The 23,965-nt window shown below is 35.3% G+C and overlaps 1 protein-coding gene across 1 annotated transcript; it reads left to right on the top strand.

The window, feature by feature from the left end:
- Window positions 1-690: 690 nt before the first annotated feature.
- Window positions 691-23,910, top strand: LOC137390239 (uncharacterized). The gene is made up of 17 exons (XM_068076557.1): window positions 691-798; window positions 6,556-6,654; window positions 10,535-10,709; window positions 13,117-13,307; window positions 13,831-13,938; window positions 14,641-14,754; window positions 15,472-15,638; window positions 16,214-16,410; window positions 16,611-16,749; window positions 17,160-17,274; window positions 17,510-17,557; window positions 18,415-18,541; window positions 19,554-19,679; window positions 20,354-20,432; window positions 20,703-20,910; window positions 22,269-22,470; window positions 23,701-23,910. Exons 2-17 carry the CDS (start codon window positions 6,556-6,558, stop codon window positions 23,799-23,801), a joined length of 2,196 nt encoding a protein of 731 aa, XP_067932658.1. The 5' UTR covers window positions 691-798; the 3' UTR covers window positions 23,802-23,910.
- Window positions 23,911-23,965: the final 55 nt, after the last annotated feature.

Raw genomic sequence — 23,965 nt, forward strand, 5'->3', positions numbered from 1 at the left:
TGTGAGCATAACTTAGACTCTTGATTGTTATATGAAACTAGAGCAGTAAAAGTAAAGCCATTTGAAACATTTTTAATGGGCTTTATTATTATTAGTTTCGATATTGAAATTTGACTATAGTCACCGATGACAAATTACTATAGGATCAACTATATTGTTACATGGCTGTGAATGAGTTAATTAATCTTGATGCCAAACTCTCCAAAATTGCCAAACCGTCTGAAGAAAAAAATCTGCATAGTTAGTAAATTTTTTTCAGATTTCAGCAAAATAATAAAAGTGTAAGAGTTATTTTGTGGTATCTACTACCTATTTAGAATCAGGCTTTAACGCCCAGAACTGACTTCACTTACAATGCTAACAGGATATCATTTCATGTTGCTGTTGATGCATATCACAAATATCAAGGAAAACCTACTGATTGCCTCATGTATGCTTGCAGCCATTTCCATGATTGGTACTATGAACGAACAAATACTTTTGTAATCTAGTTGTACTAAAACTCTACAAGCCATGACCATTCCTTCTAGCTGAAGGTAATGCAATCAACCTTCTTCCATCAAATTTTAGAACTTTGTTACGAAGGAGTTTCCAGAAGCGTCGAAGCGCTTTAATGGTGTAAGAGGGTGATTTATTGATGGTTATTAGTCATCACTCGCTCTCTCAGAGATTCCATCAGTTTAATCCTTCAGATGATCCTTCAGACTTTAGTCATGTAAATTTAAAGAGACTGCGGAGAGACCTGTTGTTCAGTGTACCGTCACTCTTCTGCTCATCAACAGTACAAGCTCATGAAAGGTAAGTCTATCGTACGTATACAGTATCTCATGGATTCGATGCCAGACCACTTGTCAGTTTGCATTTTCTACATGTGTCCCAGAGAACTATGTGCGGTAAAATATATCTACATATCTATCTATATATCTACTGCAATTTTCTGTCTATCTAGTGTATATATTGTATTTACTGTATTACTGTATTTATTTATATACTGTATCTATCTATAGTTTAATAGGGGCACGCAATGAGCTACTGTTTGTACATATCTATGAATTTAAAGTTGTCCTGTACACACCACTTTCAACCATAGATGGTGGATATGGTATCAACTTGATTGATGACAGGATCCAATCAGAGCATGTTTAGTATTTGGACGTGTTCATAAATAATTATGTGGGCATTTAGAGTTATCTGATGCCAACTACACATGCAGATTTGCTAACATTATAAAATTCTCTGAATTAATTGATGCAGTATTGTCTTGGCTTTCAGATAATATAAAATTTACTGCTTTCAAAATAGTAGCACTGGAGCTATGAAGCGCAACATGAGTAAATGACGGGACATCACAAGATGTCTCATCATTTACGCATGTTTAGGAACATGTTTAGTGTTTACAGAATTATGTTTCTTATGTATGAAGAATTGGATTAGTATAGTCACAAATTTTGAATATTTATAAAGATCTCGAACAAGAAACCCGTCTCATCTACCATTGTGACAGTGAGAGGGTTAATCTGTCTTAATGCTCGTAGCAAAAGCTCGTAAACATGAAAAAGCAGTCAAATTGTCTGAAAACAAATCTATTTAATTGTTGAAAAAAAAATTTATATTCCAGCAAAATAATAAATACAGTCAAACACGGATAACTCGAACTTCACGGGACCGAGCGAAAGTGTTCGAATTATTAGAGCGTTCAAGTAATCAGAGCACTGTCACAAGTCCATGTATTTACTTATTTATTAGTAGACACATGTACATATACAAACTATAATATAAATCAAAAGCACAAATGGCTTGTTTCGAATTAAATGCTTCTAATGTAGAGTTTAAAACGTTTTTATCAAAAAGTATAGAGATTTTTCTATCACTTGAGATTGATTTGTTGTTTGAGGTGATATTATTGCCAGGACGTTTTTAGATTGACATTGGCAAAACTTGATTGTTGTTGAAATGCTCAAAAGAAAAGACATCAGTACATATACAAACTATAATATAAATCAAAAGCACAAATGGCTTGTTTCAAATTAAATGCTTCTAATGTAAAGTTTAAAAAGTTTTTATCAAAACGTATAGAGATTTTTTTATCATTTGAGATTGGTTTGTTGTTTGAGGTGATGTTATTGCCAGGACGTTTTTTAGATTGACATTGGCAAAACTTGATCATAGTTGAAATGCTCCGAAGAAAAGACATCTTTTTCTTTTGAGTGTTTTACCCACGATCAATTTTGCCGATTTGTCTTGAAGTTTATGCAAAGATTACCTCACTTTACCTTGCTTCCGAAGGGCGAACGCTAATATAATATTGCTAATATAAGCGGATGTTTGGTATAAATCAAATTTCACCAAACCTTTAGAAAAGTCGTTGACAAAAATATTTTGCCGATGGTGGTAATAACGACACTTATGAATTACGAAAAGTTGAGGTTTACCTCTATGGCTTGGAATAAAGTGATTTTCTAAAGCGATAACAACCGTTTCGGTAGCCGTTGGGCAAAAAACAGTTTGAGTTAACAGTGTTGAGTTCGAGTTATCTATAGCAATTTATCATTACGTGGGAACGGACCAAAGAAACCGTTCGAATTAACCATGTGTTCGAGCTATCCGTGGGCGAGTTATTCATGTTTCACTGTATTTAGAAGTCACATGAGCTGTAGCAGCCATTGAGAACCAGGCTTTAACACTTACAATTCTAACAGGAAATATTTTAATGTTGCTGTTGTTATTTTTGTTAATGCAAAAGCTCTCACAATCTTTTTACAATTATGAGGAATATATAATACGAATCTGAATATCACAAGTATATCACATGTATATCACAAGTATATAACATGAATATCACCATGTTAATTATATGTATATCACATGTATATCACATGTGAATCCATCAAGTAGGGAAATGGAAAGCTCCTTAATATTAGCACTGTTCAGTCTGTCTACTACCAGAAGGGATATTCTCTAAATTACAAAAATTTTAAATTCATCAATTTTAAACCATGTGTCGTAATAATATGTACAGTTTATATATCATGCTGATTTGAAACTGACAAGACTGGAGTAGTGGCACAGGGTTAGACATTACAGTGGACCCAAAGGCTAGGCTATTAGAGAAGGTATACCAACTGCATTCGATACAGCAAATTAATTGCTTTCTTTTTTTTATATAAATTAGGAATCAATTGTCTTGCCTTTCATTGTTAAGGATAGTTAACCAGTTTATTCCTGTTGAACTCAACTTCATTTTTTGGCTTAGTTCAGTTCTTTTACTCAGCAAATGTTTTTTAACCATGTTTAGAATTGGCAGAATTTTATTAGTTTTATTTGATCCATAAATACACTTTATTGGAATTTGATTGGTCAAAGCTAGATATGGTATGCTGTAGTGATAGTAGCATTTATGCAAGTAGAGATAACTCTCAAATAACTTAATGTGAAATATTTACAATATTTGAAAATTGAATGAACTGCAAATTTTAACCTCAAAGTTTCTGTAAGTTTTCTTTCTGGAAGTTTTTCTTCCATTTTCCTCCTTTGATTAATAGTCAGTGTAGCTGGGAGTCTATTGTGATGAAGTCACCTGAAACATGTTTCTAGGCATAAAAATTGCGGGTGTTGGCTGCCGATGACAGCTACCCTAGCTAAACTGCGAAGTTTAGGGTGGCAAACACAGCGTTCCCTAAAAATTACAAACAATGGTAACTGGGCTTTCAAGAAAATCACTGCTCTATTTCCCTTTGTGGCGCTGGAGATCTAACTACAACTTATGTACTGTGTTGTGTTCTTCTCCTGCTGGGAAACCACAAGCATATTTCCTAAAGTCTTGTAATTAATCAATGTCGTTACTCAACAGAGTATTATTAAAGATCGTGAAACCATAAATCACTAAACTAAAATGGTGATTGTCTCACTATGCACGCTCATATGATACACTGTTGGGCTGCTTTAAGCTCAACTAGGCGTAAACTATTACGTGTACATATAAACAAACAATGAGCTCATCGAAGAACGTGTCATCTACTGGAGGAAATTGTGAAATTCCCATTTAAAACTTTGGAAAAAAACATTCAGAGTTGACGTCCGAAACCGTGTGCAAATATTCAAAGATGGTATAAATATTAAAATATAGGCATTAGGATGTGGTTAAGCTTTTCGTGGCACAAACAAGCGGCTCATGAAACGCTAAGTTCGCTAAGCAACGACAATTGCAAACCAAGCAGAAAGTTTAATTACTACCAAATGCTAGTTGGTCCTAAGTGAATGATTTAGAGGGGCTGTCTATCCATGTAAAACTGTGTTAGGAATAAGGGCTTATCATAAATGACTTACCCAGTTGTACAACTTGCAAAGTTACTGTAGTTATTGTGGTGAGAACTGTTTTGTACATAAAACATAACGTTTCATGCCACCTATACGAAAGCTTGTTAAAAATGTCATACCAATTTAGAAAGAAACCCCATTTGTGATAAAAACTAATGTTATAACAACAATTATAAAAATGTGACGGTAACTGAGGGCAGCAGTTGTCGCGAACAGACAACTCTGAAATGAAGCTGAAGTTTATATTTAAATACCGGTACCCAACAGATCTGTCTAAATAAGACCTACCTTTAAGCTGTTCGATGCTGCTGTTCTGTGCCTGGAATTTTTTCAAATAAACTAAAGTGCTAAAAATAAAAAATTTTTAATTAAATTTTTAAGAGGTTAGACGAATCCTGTGAATCACTCTTCACTATCAGTCCAGCCTAGTAGTTAGCTTATTATTAGTGATGTCAGCCCATAGTTAGGCATGCCAACTTATAAAAGCCATACAGAGAAAATGGTCCGTTTGTACTAAACTGTCTTTCGCAAATGATGATATACAGTGATTCTATTAAACCCTTTATAGTTGGATAGATGTACCAGTGACTGGAGTCAGGCGAGTTACTTTGAGTATTAGTTTCAACCATAGACCTATTAACTATACTATACTATTAACTATATGTATAGTTAATAGGTCTATGGTTTCAACACGTCCAGGAAATAATGAGTTCCAGTGGTCCCAAGTTCAAGTAAAAACAGACAGGAGAATATGTAGACTAAACACAAGTAGTACAACACTATCTTATAAAAACTAACCAGCTATGTTAGTGGTGACAGATGAGGGTAATAAACAGTGAAAGGCTGACAGGTAGTAACAGGTGGGAGGATTGAATAAGAAATTAATCTTTTCTTCCCAACAATTGCTCTTGCAGCTGAGTGTGGGGTCACTCGGTGCATGTACATGGCTGGTAATGAACATGTGGGTGGCATTCTTGTGGCTGATATTAAGATTTTAAACCTTCAACATTTTTTCCTTTTATCAAATTAAATAAAAGTGACATTTAGATAACGGAAGACAAAAAGGGGTGTATGATAACTTTGTAGCGTTTGTGTTATTTCTGTATTTCACTTTAAACTGTAGATTTTTGTAAAACTGATATAAAGAGAGCTTTTTACGGCTTGTGGATGACTTTTATGTTTCACATGATGTTCTTTCTATATATAACTTATGGCAGTGATAATAAGCTGCCATTGCAGCCGTTTTGGAACTTTAAAGATCCTCACGGATAACTCACAGCAGTCTATTTAGAGTTTTGATTTTTTTAAAGTAATAGTTGATAAAATTTATCCAAATTTTATTTTATTTATAAAACTTGTTATTCATAATTAAGCTTTTTGAAGTCCCTTAATTTGCATCAATATTGACCATTTTTATTGCTAACAAAGTGTGCGGAAGAATTCTTTTATGAAAGACATGTTATAAAAGGGGAAACAAACATCATGTTTATCAATAGTTTTATCTAAACCGGAGGAATTTTGTTTACTACTGCACTTTATAAAGATATCCTTCAGGTAGAACCTGACCAGTTACTTCAGACGTTGTTAGCCCTGCCCCAACTCTTTTCTTCTGCTGTAACGTTGTTATAGTAACAAATAAAACTAATAGTTAAAAAGGAATATTCAGCTTATAATTTTCTACAGTGCTTTGTCAAAGTGCATCAATTGCACTACAGATTAGATTAATCCAACTGACCGATTGACACAATTGACCGATGATAACTTCGGTATCTGCATGGTCATAATGTAATCAGGGATTTGCTCAAGGCCAAGGTCCTAAGGAGAATCAGAACTTTCCTTCACTAGAGATTGACTAGATACAAGCTACATATTCCCTAGATACACTCAAATTTTATTGGTCGATGTCAAAAGTGTGAAACTGATCCTCTATAAGTGGCCGATGTAAACAATATTTTAGGGAATGTCTGAACTTTCCTACACTAGAAAGCTTCTAGCTGTTGCCATATTATCTCATAGCACATGCTGGGTCTCAGCAATAACTATAGATTCCCTGAATGCTTGGATAGTCCGTGAAGATATAACAAAGCGGTAAGATTGTTAGTGAGTGACAAACTGTAGAGCATCAATTGCGTTTTTCGAAAGTGAAATTTATTACTTTGTTTAAACTTAAAAATTACATTGCTGTGGTTAATTCATGAAGTCAAAATTCATCAATTATTTTATCTTGTTTGTTTTTAGATGCCAAAGTTGTTGATCGACGTATTGCTCCTAGCCTTGCTAGGAGTGGTAGTTAAAGCAGATGGACAGACGCTGGAATATTTGGAGCAGAGGCTAGCAGTAAGTACCAGTAATAAATAGATATAAACGTTATTATCACCGGTCAATGCCGGTCAGAGTAAATTAGGTCATTAGAAAAAAATAGAATGAAAGAAAAAACTCTTTTATATAACGCTGTTCTATATGGATTCACAAGGTGATGGTGTATGGTATAAGGTGTTGTGGACTTTCTAGAGAAGTAGGAATGTAATGGACTGTCAGGCAGATTGGAGATGTGATCTGAGTGTTTTAGACAGCAAATGTCTAATAACACAGTTAGCACCTCAGCATCAAGGACATTCAGATGCTGATTATAACTGTCCATATCAGGTAGCATATTAGTAGAAAGATGTTGGCTTATAAACGTGTATCTGCATGCTCAGACAAAATAGACAGGAATTGTTGTAGTCCATGATTTTGATCTCTAAAAGTGTTTGCCTGCTCGTGACAAGTGAGGAGATTAAAGAATGACCTGTTCACAATTTTTCTAACAGGCATTCATTGTTGATGAAAAACATGAACCTGTAATTAATTTCTACAAAAAAAACAGTTACTGATACACACATATTGTCTGTTGCCTGACACTGCAATTTTGTTGGATGTAAAATAATTTTCATGAGGTTCATGCTACTAATAGGTGATAAATCAATTTAAAACGCTACAGAAAATTATATTTAGTGAATAAAGTACCATAATTTCCTTACAATAAAACAAACTATGCACAGCTTTCAATATGTGACAAGTCGTATCATTTTCAATGCAGATGTGCCATTTTATATAGTGCACAATGGGCTCCCAAAGTGAAAATTGTCAATGTGGCTTAGAGTTTTGTGAAGCCAGGTCATTCCCAACATTCATGAAAATATAATGTTTGTAGCATGCGGTTGCTATGACCTTCCTAAATCTCAAATAATGATATTGTTTAAAATACTTTCCATCATCTTTGAAGATGAATTTTTCAATATTTTGTGTTGACCATATTGACAAACACCACTTTTGATAAAACGTCGTAACTCAGGTTAACTTGCTTTGATTTCAATTCTGAAAACAGTTTTGAAAAGCTGAGAGATTTTTCTATTAGATAAGGCTTAAAGAGTTTGGTTATCCAACTTCATTTGTATTGAAAATGATAACATATATAAGAGCCAGTTTTGTCCATTTGTCTATCCAAAGCCATTATTTAAGGTTTTGGTAAAAATACACCTCACGCAAGAACCAAGCTCAGATATTCCATTTAGCAGACAGGCACGCAATCACCTGCGCCAATCGACTTCTCTTCCATAGTGAAGAATAATTATGCTTGTACTTATTACACTTGAAGATCTTTCACAGTGTACCAGAATGCCAGCGTACTAGTTATATATTGTAGTTTTAACTCCGAGTATGTCTTTGCATCAATAATCTGATTATGACAGCCGATTAAAGGGTTATACTAACACCATTGCACATATGTTATAAGACAGAGTGAAAACTGTAGAAATTTTGTTCAAAGTAAATAGTGCTAATAACTGCTAATAAAATGCCAGAGAATAGCCTTAACTACAATAATTACTAATTGGAATAGACTGAGGATCCGTAACAGGTGCCATCTCAATATTAAACAACAAAAATCAGGAATTTTTACGATCATAGAAACAATGAACAGAGGAAATCAATTGGGACAGTTTTGATTTTGAATGAAATGAAACATAATCAAATGTACTCACCCATGGATACATAGTTACATGTGACCTTTGTAATTAAATTACCGAAGAGTATCACAGGACATGTTGTAAGCAATGCACTTACTTATGTAAGCCGTGTATATGTAATGAATAGCTTCCATACTTTCGGGGCGTTGACCAATAGAATTCATTAAATAACATGTAATAACTATAGCTAAATAACACTTAGCAAATATAATTCTTTTTAAATCATGATTAGAAAACTAAGTTAAGTGTAAACAAAATTTTTACTTAAAAAGCTTTACTTTTTACTTTAAATCATTTTAGTTAGAAAAAAAAATTGTAGCGCGCAGGATTCAAACACACAACCTCCAGCACGGTAGATAAAGGCTATAACAACTGCACCACTCTACCACCTTACTGCAGTTCTGAATAACTGTATGTATAGTTATTACAACTGACGATCTCTCACAACGCACTCGCCTGCTAGGTACTAAGAACCAATAAAAAGCAACAGATGAAATGTTGATGGCTATCACTGGAGGAGTCAGTAGTTGTTGTTGATGCATGTCATCAGTGAGTTGCGACTGCAGATTCACACACAAAGTCGACTAAACTAGACTCATTTTTACTGACAGACGAAACTTAAAAAGGAATGAGGTGTTCAGAGAGGACACGATAGCACTTTGTGAATGGTGTAACTATAGCTACAGAGATGCATTAAGAGGTCGTACAAATGTGGTGAATCATCTTACACATCATGTTGTGTGGGCACAACTCTCTTGTGAAGTCCAATGAGATATGTGATGGTGTGTCTAATACATAGGATGATTACTTGTTCAACAGACAGAGGTTACCCCAAAATTACTCTCAACTGGTACAACACATGAAACAAACCAGATGTGGTTCACGTTTCACTTCACATACTTGCACTACTATGTTAGGATAAACCAGACACATTCATGTCTGAATGATAACTGTAAAGGTGCTAACTGTGAAGGAGTTAACTGTAAAGGTGCTAACTGTTTAGGTGCTAACTGTGAAGGTGCTGACTGTAAAGGTTCTAACTGTGGAGGTGGTCATTGCGAACAGGCTATTCGTTAAGATGCTAACTGTGCTAAGTATAAAGATGCACACTGCGAAGGTGCTAACTGTAAAGGAGCTAACTGTGAAGGTGCCCACTGTAAAGGTGCTTTGATGAATAAATTACAGACGAAAAGATTGCAGAAACAGTCATTTTAAAACAGTCACCGGTAACTGGGGTGAGAGTAAATGCTGCTATTTTTAGTTTGAGTTTACGAGAGACTAACATAGCTCTATCGACAAAAGAAGGTTTAATTGAATATTAGTAACTCAAAGGCTACACAAGTACGTCTCTATGTAACAAGTCATTTATTATTCAATCAGCATACAGCTTATAGCGCTTGCCAGGCGCCGCAGGTGGAAATGAGTTTGCTGAAAAACAAAGATAAGTTCTTGTAGCAAACACTGCTGTTTTACACAGCTCACAATCTTCAGCATGATAGTCAATATGAAGTCTTATGCAGAAGTATAAAGCCACTCTTTTCAAGTTCTACTAATAACATAATTCTCATAATGTTTACACACTTGAACTTTAGGACTCAATAAGCCTAATATAGTGAACTTGAATATAAAAATGTTATATATCATTTTAACCCTAAAATATGCACTTTTCTGGGATTTTATTGTATCGTTTGTTAGTTACAACTTTATACTTCCTAATTACAAGAGACTCTCACGCAATGACATCTGTATTAATGAAACATTAGCAAAAATTAATTGTTGTTAAATCTTTCTTTCAAGTCATTGTGTAAAATTATGAATAGTATGAATTCAATCATTTTTGATAGTTTAAACATTCATTTCTCAAAATAGCATTTAGTGAAACAAAATGGTTACATTAAACTCTTTTTAACAACATAATAGCCAGAGGACTGTTTTTAAAGACTAGTACATAGAATAAACAGTTAGAGAAGATTCTGAGAATTAAAACGGTATCAAGTTTTTGTTTGCTTGTCCTATTCAAGACAAATCACATAAAAAATTTAAAAACTTAAAAAATACATATACGTGTACCTATATTTAGGAAATGCTAGATTATTGTAGGCAGCTTCACATTTTTACACGTGACTTTATATAGACTTTACCTTCATTGCTTTACCTATCATGCTCCTTCACACATCTGTCTTGCAATGAAGAAGTATATTTTGCTATAGGCCTTGGAACTGCAACATAGTGAGTATAGACAAGTTATCACCTCCTTGGCAAGACAAATTGGCATGCAACAATTCTATGTGGAAGAGATAACAAGAGCATCTGGAGACTCGGGTCTAAAGCAGGCACGAGTGACTCATACGGGTACCCGAACTTACCACACCACCTCCTATTCAGGTACTGCTGCTAAAACAAAAACCTACAGTAGGTCTACATTCTAAGCACCAAGCTCTTCTACGTGGGAACTAATAATTAAAAATGTCATAATCTACTGAAATCACACAAAAATCAGTAGATCTATCAACACATGGTTCATGAATTAAGATGTAAAACGAATATTTAGTTATTATTTTAAATCATTAAAAAATATAAATAATGATGAGTAGGGGCAAAACTAGCAGATTATAAATTATTGAACAATTGTATCGCACAACAATTTAACTTCAAGAATACACAAAATACTATTACTCTCTCGAAAGTGGTAGTTGTCACCACCTTCCTGTGAGAAGCCAACTTTTTTTAATTTAAGAAGCACTGACGGAGAAAAAGGCAAACTTCTGCTTTAACCACTTTTGGCTGCTTTTACGTAAAATAATGCTTTAAAAAATAATTTGCGATGAAATTTTTTCACTAAACCTGCACCTAGTGTCAAAATAGTCAGTTGTGGAAATAAGCGTCTCTGCAAGTTCTCTATAACTTTTAGAAAGCGTGAAACTGGCCATTGTTTTTGTTAACCATTTTTAAACCTGCATGCTTGAGATTTAAATTTATCTGATGTTGCACAACTTGACAATTGCACAGCCACGAAACGGGAGTTTTAGAAAGTTGAGTAGTGATTATACTCTCACTGATTATAATAATTATTACTATTGTTATATTTGAACAATAAGAAGCAACCTCTTGAAACATTTACTACAATCGACACTTAAGCTGGTTATGTAACAGATTTGTAAATCAACTAAATAGACTGGAAACCTTTACTAGCAATATAATCGTTGTTTTAAAAAGAGGGTGACAGATCATTTTACAAAGTTGATACCAAACAGCAATATTTTTCCATTTTTACTTAAGTAAAATTAGGCTAGGATTTTTCTCTTTTGATTTGCCCTTCACATGATAGCATGCTCAAATGCTACCAACAATGGATTTTTCCACTGCATGCGCAATATTTCATATTAGCAAGTATTGTTTGTATATCTGTAATGAAGCTAAAATTAGGGATTTTCCATGAGCTGCTAGATAACCTTTAAAAAGTCTGAAAACAAAACTGCTGAATTGTGATATGCATAATCGCCTTTTGTAATACCACAACATTTATATAATATACTCCTTGCAATCTTTACTATAATAACAGCCGTGTCCGTCTGTATGTCCAAAGCTGCACTTCAAAGTTATTAAAAAAGATCGCTTTCAACAGGAATCAAACTCACAACTATTTGCTTGGAAGATCAACTCTACCACCTACACCAATTGATCGACTTGCCGTGTTTAAAAATAATGGTGCATTTAGTTATTACACCTGACAATCTTTTACAGCATACCACACTGCTAGGGTACTAGTTTTTACTAGTACTACTGTCTAAAGTTATAGTTGCAAGTTGAAAAAATTGCGTCGTATGAGATTCGAACTCATGATAGATAACAATGCATAAGACCTAAACTGCATAACAATTCATGCCTCAAAACTTAGACTTGACAACAATGCAACCATAACTAAGATGGTAGTACAAAATGTGTTAACGACAATTAGTATCAAGTTATCCTAAATTATTTTTCACAAAAGATTTGAATAGGTTCCAGTATTTAAAAGTTTATACAATAGTCTGGCTTTTAGTTAGCCGGATGAATCATCTATTGCATAACTAAATGACAGTAACTTGCTTTTGATGTTTACATGCACTACTCCGACTAAAAAAAAGTTGTCTGCTCCTGTAATCATAGCAGAATGCATAGAAGTTGTTGCCTCAAGGCTTTACCATAGAGGTTTGCATGGCAAGCTGCACATGTGCAATTTTACAATATGATTTTTACATGTATTACGCATATTGTTTTGCTCAATGCAATCATCTGTGCGGCTCTTCCTTGTGCTTCTGTAATATGAGACGCTGCTAAGGATTCAAATCTCAATTATACCAACTTTATTTATTTCATTCTAACATTTTAGTCGAGTCTTTTGTCTATTCAGAAGTTTTACTTCCTTCAAGATAGTCAAGAGCTGGTGTGTATTTCTTTGTTGCATTGCGAAAGTATGACAGTGTAAACTGCCCCGTCCATTCCAATGACCTGCCCTTTGATCTGCATGCTGAAAGGAGGAGCTCATGTAACATAGTGTACATCAATGCAGATGTGCTGCATAAACATTATAGCAGTAGTTATCTACTTTTGCATGAATAGTCGTACAACTCCTTTACGCACATAGTAGCAATGTCCAGCTAATAACACACACTGTAAACTAGCTGTGCATCAAGGTTGTATTTCAGAGGCTTCTAAAAGACTGCGTGTACTTGAAGCTGCAAATATTTTTGCTAAGCCAACTTTTTGTAAGATATTTTACCATTATTTATAGTGAAGGTTCCCATTGCAGATGTGAAGGTAGCAGCGATACATGACCATTCCAACTACCCAAACACACTCGGCATGGGGGAGATAATTGCTGTTCTGAATGGAGTAGAGTTCAGAACAAGGCATAATGACTATAAGTTGGTTATGCCAAGTAGGACGAGCAAGGTCTATGGAGCTACGGAGCCCATACCCTTCCCTGAAGTTCCACCTGAGGTACAGACATACCAGTAGAGGGTGACATAGAAATATCCATCAATATATATCATTGATAGATCATTGGATATCAACCAATTATTGGATAGATACAAGGAACTTGGTCAAATCAAATCAACAAACTAGGTGTCTTTTTAATGTTTTTATTCTATAGCAACTGACAATACTAACTGTTGAAGGTGAGTTAGTGTTTCATAGAGAGCATTTAATTTGATGATTCTAGGCGGAGAACGTCCATTTGTCCCTAACATTAATGTTTCACCAAACAATACAATTAACATTTTGAATTGTTTTAATTTAATAAATACAAAGTCATTCAGCATTAAAAATCAACTCATAAACTCAACACTAGTTTGATGCTAAATATAAATACAATTAGTCTATAATACACAATAATAAAATAACTTCTATATGTATTACTGACCTGCTAACCAAAATTAGTTCCTTTTAAACCAACTCTCAAACCTTCTAATAACAACTCTAGAAAATAGAATGTAGACAATCCAAATTTGCTATTAATCAGGTTCTTGCCAAAGGAAGTGTTGAAGAACAAGAAGAGGAAATGAGGTTATGGTTTAAAGCCTTTAAGGATCAAAACCCCAGCGTGAGAGACTATAGGAAGTACTTCAAGGTAAGACAAATCCTTAAAGCTTTGTAGATTTTCTCCCTTTACCACAATTTTTGGTAGACCATATTCTGGAAGGCTAGTCATTATGTATGAGATGTGTTCAATTTAATTTCTTATTATTATACAAGCTGTCGAGAAAATGCCAACTCTTCATAAATACTGTGACTATGTCAAGCTCCATGCTTGTGGTCTGATATTTTAAAATAACATGACATACTCTGTTAGTGTGTGGAGCCTGAGCAAGTTAGCATAGCTCCTTAGTGACACTAATTAAAAATTTTTCAGATTCCACAAGTAAGCTAATGACAGATTTATTCTTACTGTGAATGTTGGCCATTGTAGTTCAGGGTGTTTTGATTTATCTTCTCTTACAATAGAGTAGTTACTATTTTTGTAAAATATTCAAAAGGCCATAAACAAAACAGTGTTTCAATTATAAACAACCATCGTATAATTAACTCATTGATCGAAGGCCAATGACACTTTGGTTTCACACAAGGGCCATTCACTCGTAGTTTGTTGTTGTTTGTTTGTTGTCACTCCAGTCCAGTTTGTCCATCCTGGTGAAAGTTGAAAGCACAGCAGAAAGTGTATTTTCTCCGGTCACACATTTAGTAGTGTGGCGCTGAGTGCTTCGTAATCACTACAATTTGCTGATCTATTAACTAGTCTGTGCTCTATTATTTTTTTATGCCTTAATTACAGCCAGTCTTATGCTATATGGAAGGAATGTGGACAGAGTCTAATGGTGACTCCATGGATGAACCATTTGAGAGTGACAGACATTTCCTAGCAGCGGATAGCTTCTTTGACTTACAGGTATGTCGTTCGTCAATGACCCACATATAGGTCAGCCTGACACAAAATTATGATCTAAATAAGAAAACTGGAAATTGGGTTATTAACATGATATTTTGAAGGAGTAAACAGAGAGATTCTATAAAATTGACTAGTTGTTTATTATTTTCTGGCTGTTCGCCAAAATCGACAACGACTTGCATCTTAGCGATGCATGCTTGGGTCAAGTAGTATGGTAGAGAAGAGGTGACCCAGTTTTCAGTATCACTTCCGTAACTGTGAGATTAACCTGAAGGGATGCCGGTGCAACACGTCCAGTCTGACAGAGCCATGTAGCCATTTCACTTGCCCAATGTGTGAAGGACAGAGGTGGATCTTAAATGTGCTCGCGTTGTCAGTGTGGTACACAGGGCCTCCAAGTTATGGTCTAGATCTGAAAGACCCAGCAATTTAGGGTTGAAAGCCTGCTGAGAGCTTTTTATCAGATCGGCATTAAGCAGGACTTAACCACCAACCCTATGCTTGACATGTTGACACGTTGTATTAGCCCAATAAAAGCGGGTGTCAAATTTTTGTTTTAAACTAAAATAGAAATCACTTTGTTTCATTCGTTATCAGCCTCCAGTAACTTACATCTCAAGTTCAAAAACTTGTAACTGCAAAAAACAGTCAAATTACCAGTTTGTTATAAAACCTTATTAAATGTTCAATAATGTTATGGACTTATACTATGCCTAGGACAAAGCTCAGTATACCTCAGCGACTGGCCGCAAGGACATTGGAGAAAATTACGCATTTTTACCAACCAAGCTTTCACGAATGACGGACAGCGGGTTCCCAGTCTATTCGCAATGGAACTATAAGATCCTTTGTCATCCTCTTAAAAAGGATGTCCCTTTGAGCAGGTACAAGTGATTTTATGCATGTTTAGGTTTTACAAATATATATCATGGAACATTAATCTAGGCGATACTCAAAAGTTTTTTTCATTTCCAACACAAATTGCTACACTGCTTTCATGACAACAATCCATAAAACATGTTCATTGAGGGCAGTTGTCCTTAATAAGCATGTGAAGGTAGATTCTTTAGTTTCTAGTCAAATAGATTGTGGCACATTTATATAGAAAGGTGAAAGTTTTTATGTTGCCAATTGAGCTCAGTATTGCTTGAAGTAAGCCCGAGTTTTTACATGAAGCACCAGTAGTGAGCCTGCTTTTATCAGTTTTCCTTCACGCTAAAGAAAATGAGTGATACTCTGGGCACCACCACTGCTGTTGGCTTAAATTTTTGAATTGTTTTGGTTTTAATTTGTGTAAAGTTAGTTACCAAAGTTTGCACAAAAAATATTTATAAATTTACAGCTTTTTAAAGTACGTACTACCCTTTCCTTTAATAAGATATTAATGCGTTTCTTATCCTTTGAACACGCCACAGCGATTGGCGCAGCGTAAGCTAATCGCTCAACCATCTGTCGATAGGTTCCGGTTGGAAGATGATCTGGGCGCGAGAGTCGCTCGAAGCAAATCTTATGAAAAAGCCCAAAACGAAAGATTTGCACGTTTCAGTTTGTGGCCACCAATTGCTGGGGTTAACTCCCAGTTTCGACCTACTAAAGAAGGATACACTCGTCTAACTACAGGAAGTTACCTCGAAAGCCTCATGGCAGAGATCCCTGGTATGTGTCGGCAGCGTGAGCTTAAGCTGCTATTTCTCCCTCAGTTGGTCAGATCTAAAACTTGATCTCTTTGCTCTGCTCTATTCTCTCAGAATTAGACTAACTCTAACAAATATTTCCACCATATTTTACATAATTTTAATCCTAAAACGTTAGCCTTGACTAGATGGAAAAACATTCATTATTTCTTACGATTGTAGGAAAGGACAACTACATGGGGGACATCGTTGATGACGTGTTCAATGAAACGGCATATGACCACACCTATAGACCTTCACTAAATAATCGTGAAGAAGGGGCAGCGCTTCCTCAACCAAAGAATGTTGCCTATTATCATAGGTACACATTCTATGAGTACACAGCATTTCATGATGAGCTGTACTAAAAGATGAACACACTTTTACAAGTGGTTCATTGTGTGCATGGTGTTGACCATTCACCATTTTAAATTGAACAGGGCCACTGCTGCGATAATTACATTTCTATTCGTGATGTAAATAAATTTACTGCTCATTGCTGGTTCGCGATGTTGCGGAAGGAAACTGGGAAAATTTATGCATTGCAACACATGTAAACAACTTCGTGTCATTTGTTGTATCCTGAAAAATAAGAGAGCAGGCCAGAGACAACTCTGGAGTTTTAGTGAAACTATGTCTGATACTGAACCCTTGAAACTCAGAGAAAAACTGAAAACTTCTGTCTAGATATTGTTGCACACACCTCAACAAATCTGTATGCTATGACTGCAGGCTATACAAGACCAAGACTAGGGATGCTATGGGCTCAGAGATTAGACACAGAGCCTTCTCTGACGCCAGCCTCTATATCGCGTACAACACAAGGTCACAGATCACCCCAACATCTGTATGTAGACAGCTTGTCTATTTCATACTCTTACGCAGTCATGCTAGTGAGAAACATTGTTAGTATCTGTTCTTAACTAGTAGGTATTGTTGGACTCGTATCATAGGTACACAGTCTATGAGGCTAGTTGTTGCGCTACTTGAGCTTATGCTGCTATGCAACCAAGTTTTATATAGTTTAGTAAAAAAATCATGCTTAAAAAACATTGTTGCATGTGCTGACTTTCTTTTGACAGCTGAACTGGTGCAGGAAAAACAGGAGATGCTCACCATCACAGGCATGGGTGAGATTACAAATTATATAAATGTAACTGAGGTGTGGGAAAAGTGGATAGGAAAGTATTATACCTATAGACACTAGCACCCTGAGAGATCTTCAGATGGATTAACTAACTGTACAATTATTCCTAAATGTGGCAAGGAGGTTTATTAGACATCTCACAACGGATTTATTTTTCTTGCTAAAAAGAGCATTTCGATTAATCGCATACCTACATCATATTCCTGCATATATTATTCCAACGAATGATCTTTCCAAATCTTTGCATCTTTTTACTCTGCCTCTGCTAAATGTTTATTTTACTTCAAATCCAGGTTTCAAGATGTTTCATGGTTTGTGTCCTCATTTTTTACAGGACAGTTACAGGTTCTCACTTCACTTCAACCTACATGCTATGAACAAATTGCACACAACCTTTAACAATTATTTTGAAAATATCATTGCCAGCTGCTCTAACAACTTTCCACCTGATATTCGTTCTCTTAGCAGAGAAAGGTGTTTTAAACACTCTTTGTCAAACTATTTATTCGATTTTAATGGTTAATTGTTACCCTTTTTTGTTTTTTGTTTTACTACAGTTGTATGGCCTAATTTAAAAAACATTCATATTTTTTAAATGAAATTATTGCCAATAAAGTACTATATATATATATATATATATATATATATATATATATATATATATATATATATATATATATTAGTGAAGGTGGAAATATTGATCTTCCAAGCCAATAGTCTGAAGTTTGATTCTTATTGAAAGCAATCCTTTTTCCTGAACTCTGAGCATGTCTTCGGACAGATGGAAACGGCCTTTATTATAGTAAAGATCTAAGCTCATGTGTCATGTAATGTATTTAGAGAGGAGAGTGTGAGGCAAAGATATGCAGCTCCTGGACACACAGAGTATCTTACGCAATACCCCTCGAGATTGTCTACCTCAACCCCTTACAGTCCTGGAATCCATATGACTTCAAACTACATGAAGGTAACCAGGTATTGATATGCCTTTCTACAAATGCTCAACCATTATAACACCTAGTGTTATTGCAAAGGTGCTCGTGGAGTTCAGTTAATAAAAGTACATTTTGTAGAATTGAGATAATTTTCTGGCACTTTGTTTTGACTATATTCCCAAAAAGCTCATGAAGATTTACGCTGTTAGCGTGTTGGCAGGTGATATTTCTTGAGCTAGCAACCTGATTTGTCTACTGGTCGAATTGCTCAGTGCTAATTGGATGATTTGCTATTTTCTACTACAGCTTCCAACATCGCAAGCTTCAGGCATTTATTTCATTGCTGTTACATGTAAAAAGTGCAACACACCGGATACCTAATGGAGAATACTGGCATTCCAATAAAACTTTTAATATAGGACATGTAACCCAAATGCAAAAATTTGTTATCCGTTAAATTAATAATGAAGCTAATAAAGCTAATGTAGCTAATGTGGTTATAGTTGGTGTGCCAGTTAGTGGAATCAAGGTGCAATAATAGGGCAGTATTAAAAGAACAGGTATAAGACCAGGTCTGTGGTATTGCTGACCAGGGCTGTGGTATTGCTGATCAGGTATGTGGTATTTATGATCAGGCAATTTCAAGAGTTCAAGATGACGGGTTTCGGGCAATTGACATTCAGGCTTGACTAGGCAATTTTGGATATGAAAAACCGTGTTCTGCTTAAAACAGTGACTAGATAACTCCGGCTTAGTGAATTGTAGTTGAAATTTTCGTTTATTGAATTTCCTGCAATCTAGTGTACAACAGTACGTATCAATTGTAAAAATAAGGAAAACTATAATTGACACAAATAGTTGCAAAACTCAATGAAAAGGTTTTAAAAACACGTGCATTTCAATTTAGGCAACAAGACACAATACTTCAATTGGCTGTTTGACAAAATGACTAATTACAATTGGCTGTTTGAGAGTTCAAGGGCTTAACTATTTGAGCAAATCTACAACATTCGTAACAGTGTGTTACTTCTCTGTTCCATTCAGCTGATCTGACTCCCCAGAACTGGGGCACCAACATGACATACAAACGAACAGGAGAGTCAAGTATAGAAAAAGCAATACATGGCAACTCGAACATCTACTACTACAGGACACCAAGGACATTCTTTGGTAAGTGCAACAGAAACTAAACAATGTAGGAGAAAATATCTAAGCTTATTCTTCTACTGAACAACAAAGAATGCTTGATTGAAAAACTGGAGTTGAGATGTAGAGAAAGTGTTGCAATGGACTAGCTGTATCAATATGACCAAATACAACAAGGAGTGAAGACAGGATTGTAATAAGATCTAAGTGTTCAAAAAAGTGAACTGGCTCTGAAAAAGAAATGTTTCACATGAAATAGGAAATTATTATAGGTTTATATGTCTTATATACAGGGAGAACATCGTCAAGCAAGCATCATACAGATTCAAATGTGAATTACACAATAAAACATTCCATTAAAATAATAAAACTAAATTATCGCTAGCCAATGAATGTTGATGGGCAAATGCTTCAGCAGAGAATTAATGTCATGATAATAGTTGGCCAGACAATTAGAACCTTTATGAAATACAGTGGTGGATTTAATCGCCATGAAATACAGTGGTGGATCGAATTGTCATAAAATACAGTGGTGGATCAAATTGTCATGAAATACAGTGGTGGATCTAATTGCCATGAAAGTCAGTGGTGGATCAAACTGTCATGAAACACAATAGTAGATCAAATCTTATGGTTGAACAAGACCAACTTTAGTCATCAATCTTCTGATGTAGAATAACATAATTACATGCTTGTAGATGGTGGCATCAGCACGCATGACCAGGCAGACACTGCGAGGGCCAGCATGGCTGTTCTTGATCAGAATGGAGTCATGAGGTGACAAAGATATATTACACTAGTGGGGGATGGAGCAATATTAATTCAAAACGTAAAATGATGATAATTTGATGGAACCAAACCATATCCACACATATCTAGCATACTACATAAATAAGGCCATGTTATATCCTTGAACTTGTTCAGGTGTGGTCACTAGAAATATCACCAAAAGGCTGGCCATCAATGATCTTTTCTCATATACTGCGGGAGATCTCCGCAGAAAACACATGCAACTTGTTGTCAAGTATGAGTTAATCTTTTATTCAGACAAACAAGAGCAAGTGGAATACACATAATGACACCTCGCATACCAGGTGTTGGTATAATCAGACAGAGATATCCCATAATGCCTGTACACCAAGCTGGAAGCTTTGAGTATAAGGAACTGGATGCTTTGAAAGATGTTACCTTAGAGGCTGGTGTGTACAAGCGCTTCTATAGACACAAGAGAGAAATGAATGGAACACTAGAAGAGGTAATTTTTAAAACTTCAGTTTTCTCACAATCAATTCATAAGAACTCCATAACAAGACTAAATCTGTTGTTTAAACTTTTGCTTCCGAATAGATCAACACTTCAGTGGCTCACGAGTAGTTCTGAAATGAGAACATGCTGCCGATGGCTTAGATGCTAATTCGGGTGCATTGGTGTTTTTTGTTAAGCACCTCTGCATCACATACATGTCTTAAGACTGGTTCACACCATATCGCATTATGTCGACATTAACCCTAAAATACATCGATGACCACGTGTTAACAATGTTCAGACTACCACAAACCTATCCGAGTTTACGTCGGCATACCGTCCATGATATAATATTTTCAGTACATTATACAGTCGATGAAACGATGAGCTACTAGTCTTGCAGCTACTATCAAGAAAAGAAATATAAATTAGGTAATTTATGACAGACAATCACCATCGCCGAAGCAGTGTATATTGCAGTTTTCCTGACAATTTTGCAATTTTTCCCGACATAACTGTGTTGTCTCGGCGATGTGATCAGTTTGCGGTGCAATAGTTGATGAATAATCGCCAAGAGGACAACTCTGATGTACAGTGATACAGTGTGTACCAGCCTTTAGGAGCAAGTGCTTTATAGTTGTAAAAGGTTGCTAGGGTCAGCCATTGTGATGTTTCGTCTCTCATAGCAGTTACAGAAGATAATAAAATAGTTTTGGAGAAGTAACTCGAGTGACCAATATGTGTAAAAAATATAGAGGAATAAGGATTCTCTCTTAAACATTAGAAAAACATTAGCATACATGGTCGAGTGGTCACTCAAGCATAGGAAAGATGTCTCGAACTGAATATGAGTTAATAAACATGATTATGTAGCTAACAATTAGGTTGAACGCTTTTTGTGGATCATCTTGAAGTCTGTGTTCCAATTCAAGGTCTGTAGTAACATAGCCTAAGCAACACAACTAGTATGCGGCGTATCTCGTTAGTCAAAACACCAAGACAGAGGGAGTAAAGCAATACGCTAAAATAATAGCTCTATCTAGATCTTCAGAATTTTAAAATTCAGAAAACTGATTTACAGTCGTGTTAGATTCTCAAGTAATCCGTTTATCATCAGTTTCATTATTGCGCAAAATGCAGCAAAAAATATTAAATAAATACCAATAGGCTTTCCATATGTTGGGGAGTAACTTTGGAGTCTTTTCCCTTGCTCTGGTAAATCTGGCATTTTATATAAAATCTGTTAAATATTTAACAAAGCTTTCAACTCAAGCAATCTTGACTTTTATCTTCACATTTCCAATTTAATAAACACAACTTTATCCGGTGAACCTGCCAGTTCATATGCACGTATTATATTTTTCAAAGGTGTTCACATTTGAAATTTCCAATGGAGATAGAAGCCCAGTTGGTCCGCACCACCACACGGTTGATTTAACGGAATCGCAGATAACAAAACTGAGAGCAGGAGAGAGGGTGGAAGCCTTAACTTCTTCAAATGCAGGACACAGCCACGAAGTGACTTTAGAGTACAGAGTGGCTACATACCCTGACAAAGATCTTGAACACTGTAAGTAGACCAAAAAATTACTATACAATAGGTCTTTTACTAGATGTTTGTTTAGCACTGACACCAAGTGGAGGGGCGATTACATCATGCTAAGTAGCAAGGTAGAACAAGCAGTAGACCAGAATTAAATGTCATGATTTTATTAAGAATGCTGGTACTTTTCGGTTTTGAGTCTTTTGACACATAAACTGTTATAACTGCCTAATGATACACACCATAAGTGACATTAAGCAGAAGAAACGTTAGCATTCCTAATATGCATTTAGATTTTCAGGGAACTAAGTATAAAAGATTGGCTTTTAAAATTACAACGAGGTCCAAATAACTTGGATTTAAGCGACTTGATTCCCCAAACGTCTAACATTTCTTTCAAGCTCTTTTTCTATATTGTTTACAGCTCAAAATAGTGTGCTTGATTACATCTTATTCTGACTAAACAAAAGTAAAAATAACAATTTGGAAAAGCATCTGACCAAATAATATGCCAACTCAAGCAAAATATAAAAGTCAAACTGCTGACATTAGCTCATGTACACATTGTGACATAAACTCAAGCGATAAAACATATTGTTATCTACATCTTATATAAGCATTAATCATAAAATATAATTGTAACTTTTGTTCCTTTTGTAATTTAATTCTGACTTTAAAGAGTTCACTTATAAATACCATTTTTGAATAAAAATGAAATAGCGTGAAGCTTGTGTAAGCTTAGCTTTCTTGAATATAAAATATGAGTACAAACCAGTGTTATAGGATGAAGGGAGAACTTAGGGTATGAGAATGGGTTACAAATATATTACAGACTAGTCTGATAATTAGAATAAGTAATCTTCAAAAGAAATCAATGCATGGAGACATTGGCTCTATGCATAAATGTTACGTTACTTGATTCAAAACTTAAAAGCCTAACCTGGTGTACATAAGCAAAACCCCGATCCTAGACCATATTAACAAGTTTTAATCTACTGTGAAAGTACTTAGGATAGCACAACTCCTTTTGATAGCACAACTCCTTCTGAACTGAATATCGTTTTGAACCTCCAAGATTGTAGAACTCAATGAAAAACAGCAGAACTCAAATAGGTAGATAGTGTGGGGATTCGAGAGCACTTCTAACCAATTTCCTTCTCACATGTTCCGCTCAGTATCTCGCCTTCATCTGGCTTGCCCCTAAGCGTCACATGCAACATTGGTCAAACTTAAAATGCTCTTGTGAATATATTGTAGTGTTTATCACCAAATGTGACAACCAAGATTGGATGTGTTATGATGGACACAAAGGATGGTCAATATGCAATGAATGCCCAGATGGATTTCCTGATGCCTAAAAGTGTCACATCTCTTCCTGCATGATATTAATGATTAAACTTTTTAGAAGCATGAAATATGTCATATCGTAAACCAAATAAATGTGTACCTTGTACACCAAAGCGCTCATGAGGCTTTTTGTTGGCTTACGTTTTAATGGGGGAATAAATAGCTTCAAGTCAAA

This window comes from Watersipora subatra, chromosome 3 (genome assembly GCF_963576615.1).
Source record: "Watersipora subatra chromosome 3, tzWatSuba1.1, whole genome shotgun sequence".
Lineage (NCBI taxonomy): Eukaryota > Metazoa > Bryozoa > Gymnolaemata > Cheilostomatida > Watersiporidae > Watersipora > Watersipora subatra.

Coding starts and splice junctions, on each gene's coding strand:
- LOC137390239 (XM_068076557.1), top strand. CDS start 6,556: ATGCCAAAGTTGTTGATCGACGTATTGCTCCTAGCCTTGCTAGGAGTG. Junction 13,939..14,640: donor ACTATAGGAAGTACTTCAAG/GTAAGACAAATC, acceptor CCTTAATTACAG/CCAGTCTTATGCTATATGGA. Junction 17,558..18,414: donor GCTCACCATCACAGGCATGG/GTGAGATTACAA, acceptor TAATGTATTTAG/AGAGGAGAGTGTGAGGCAAA.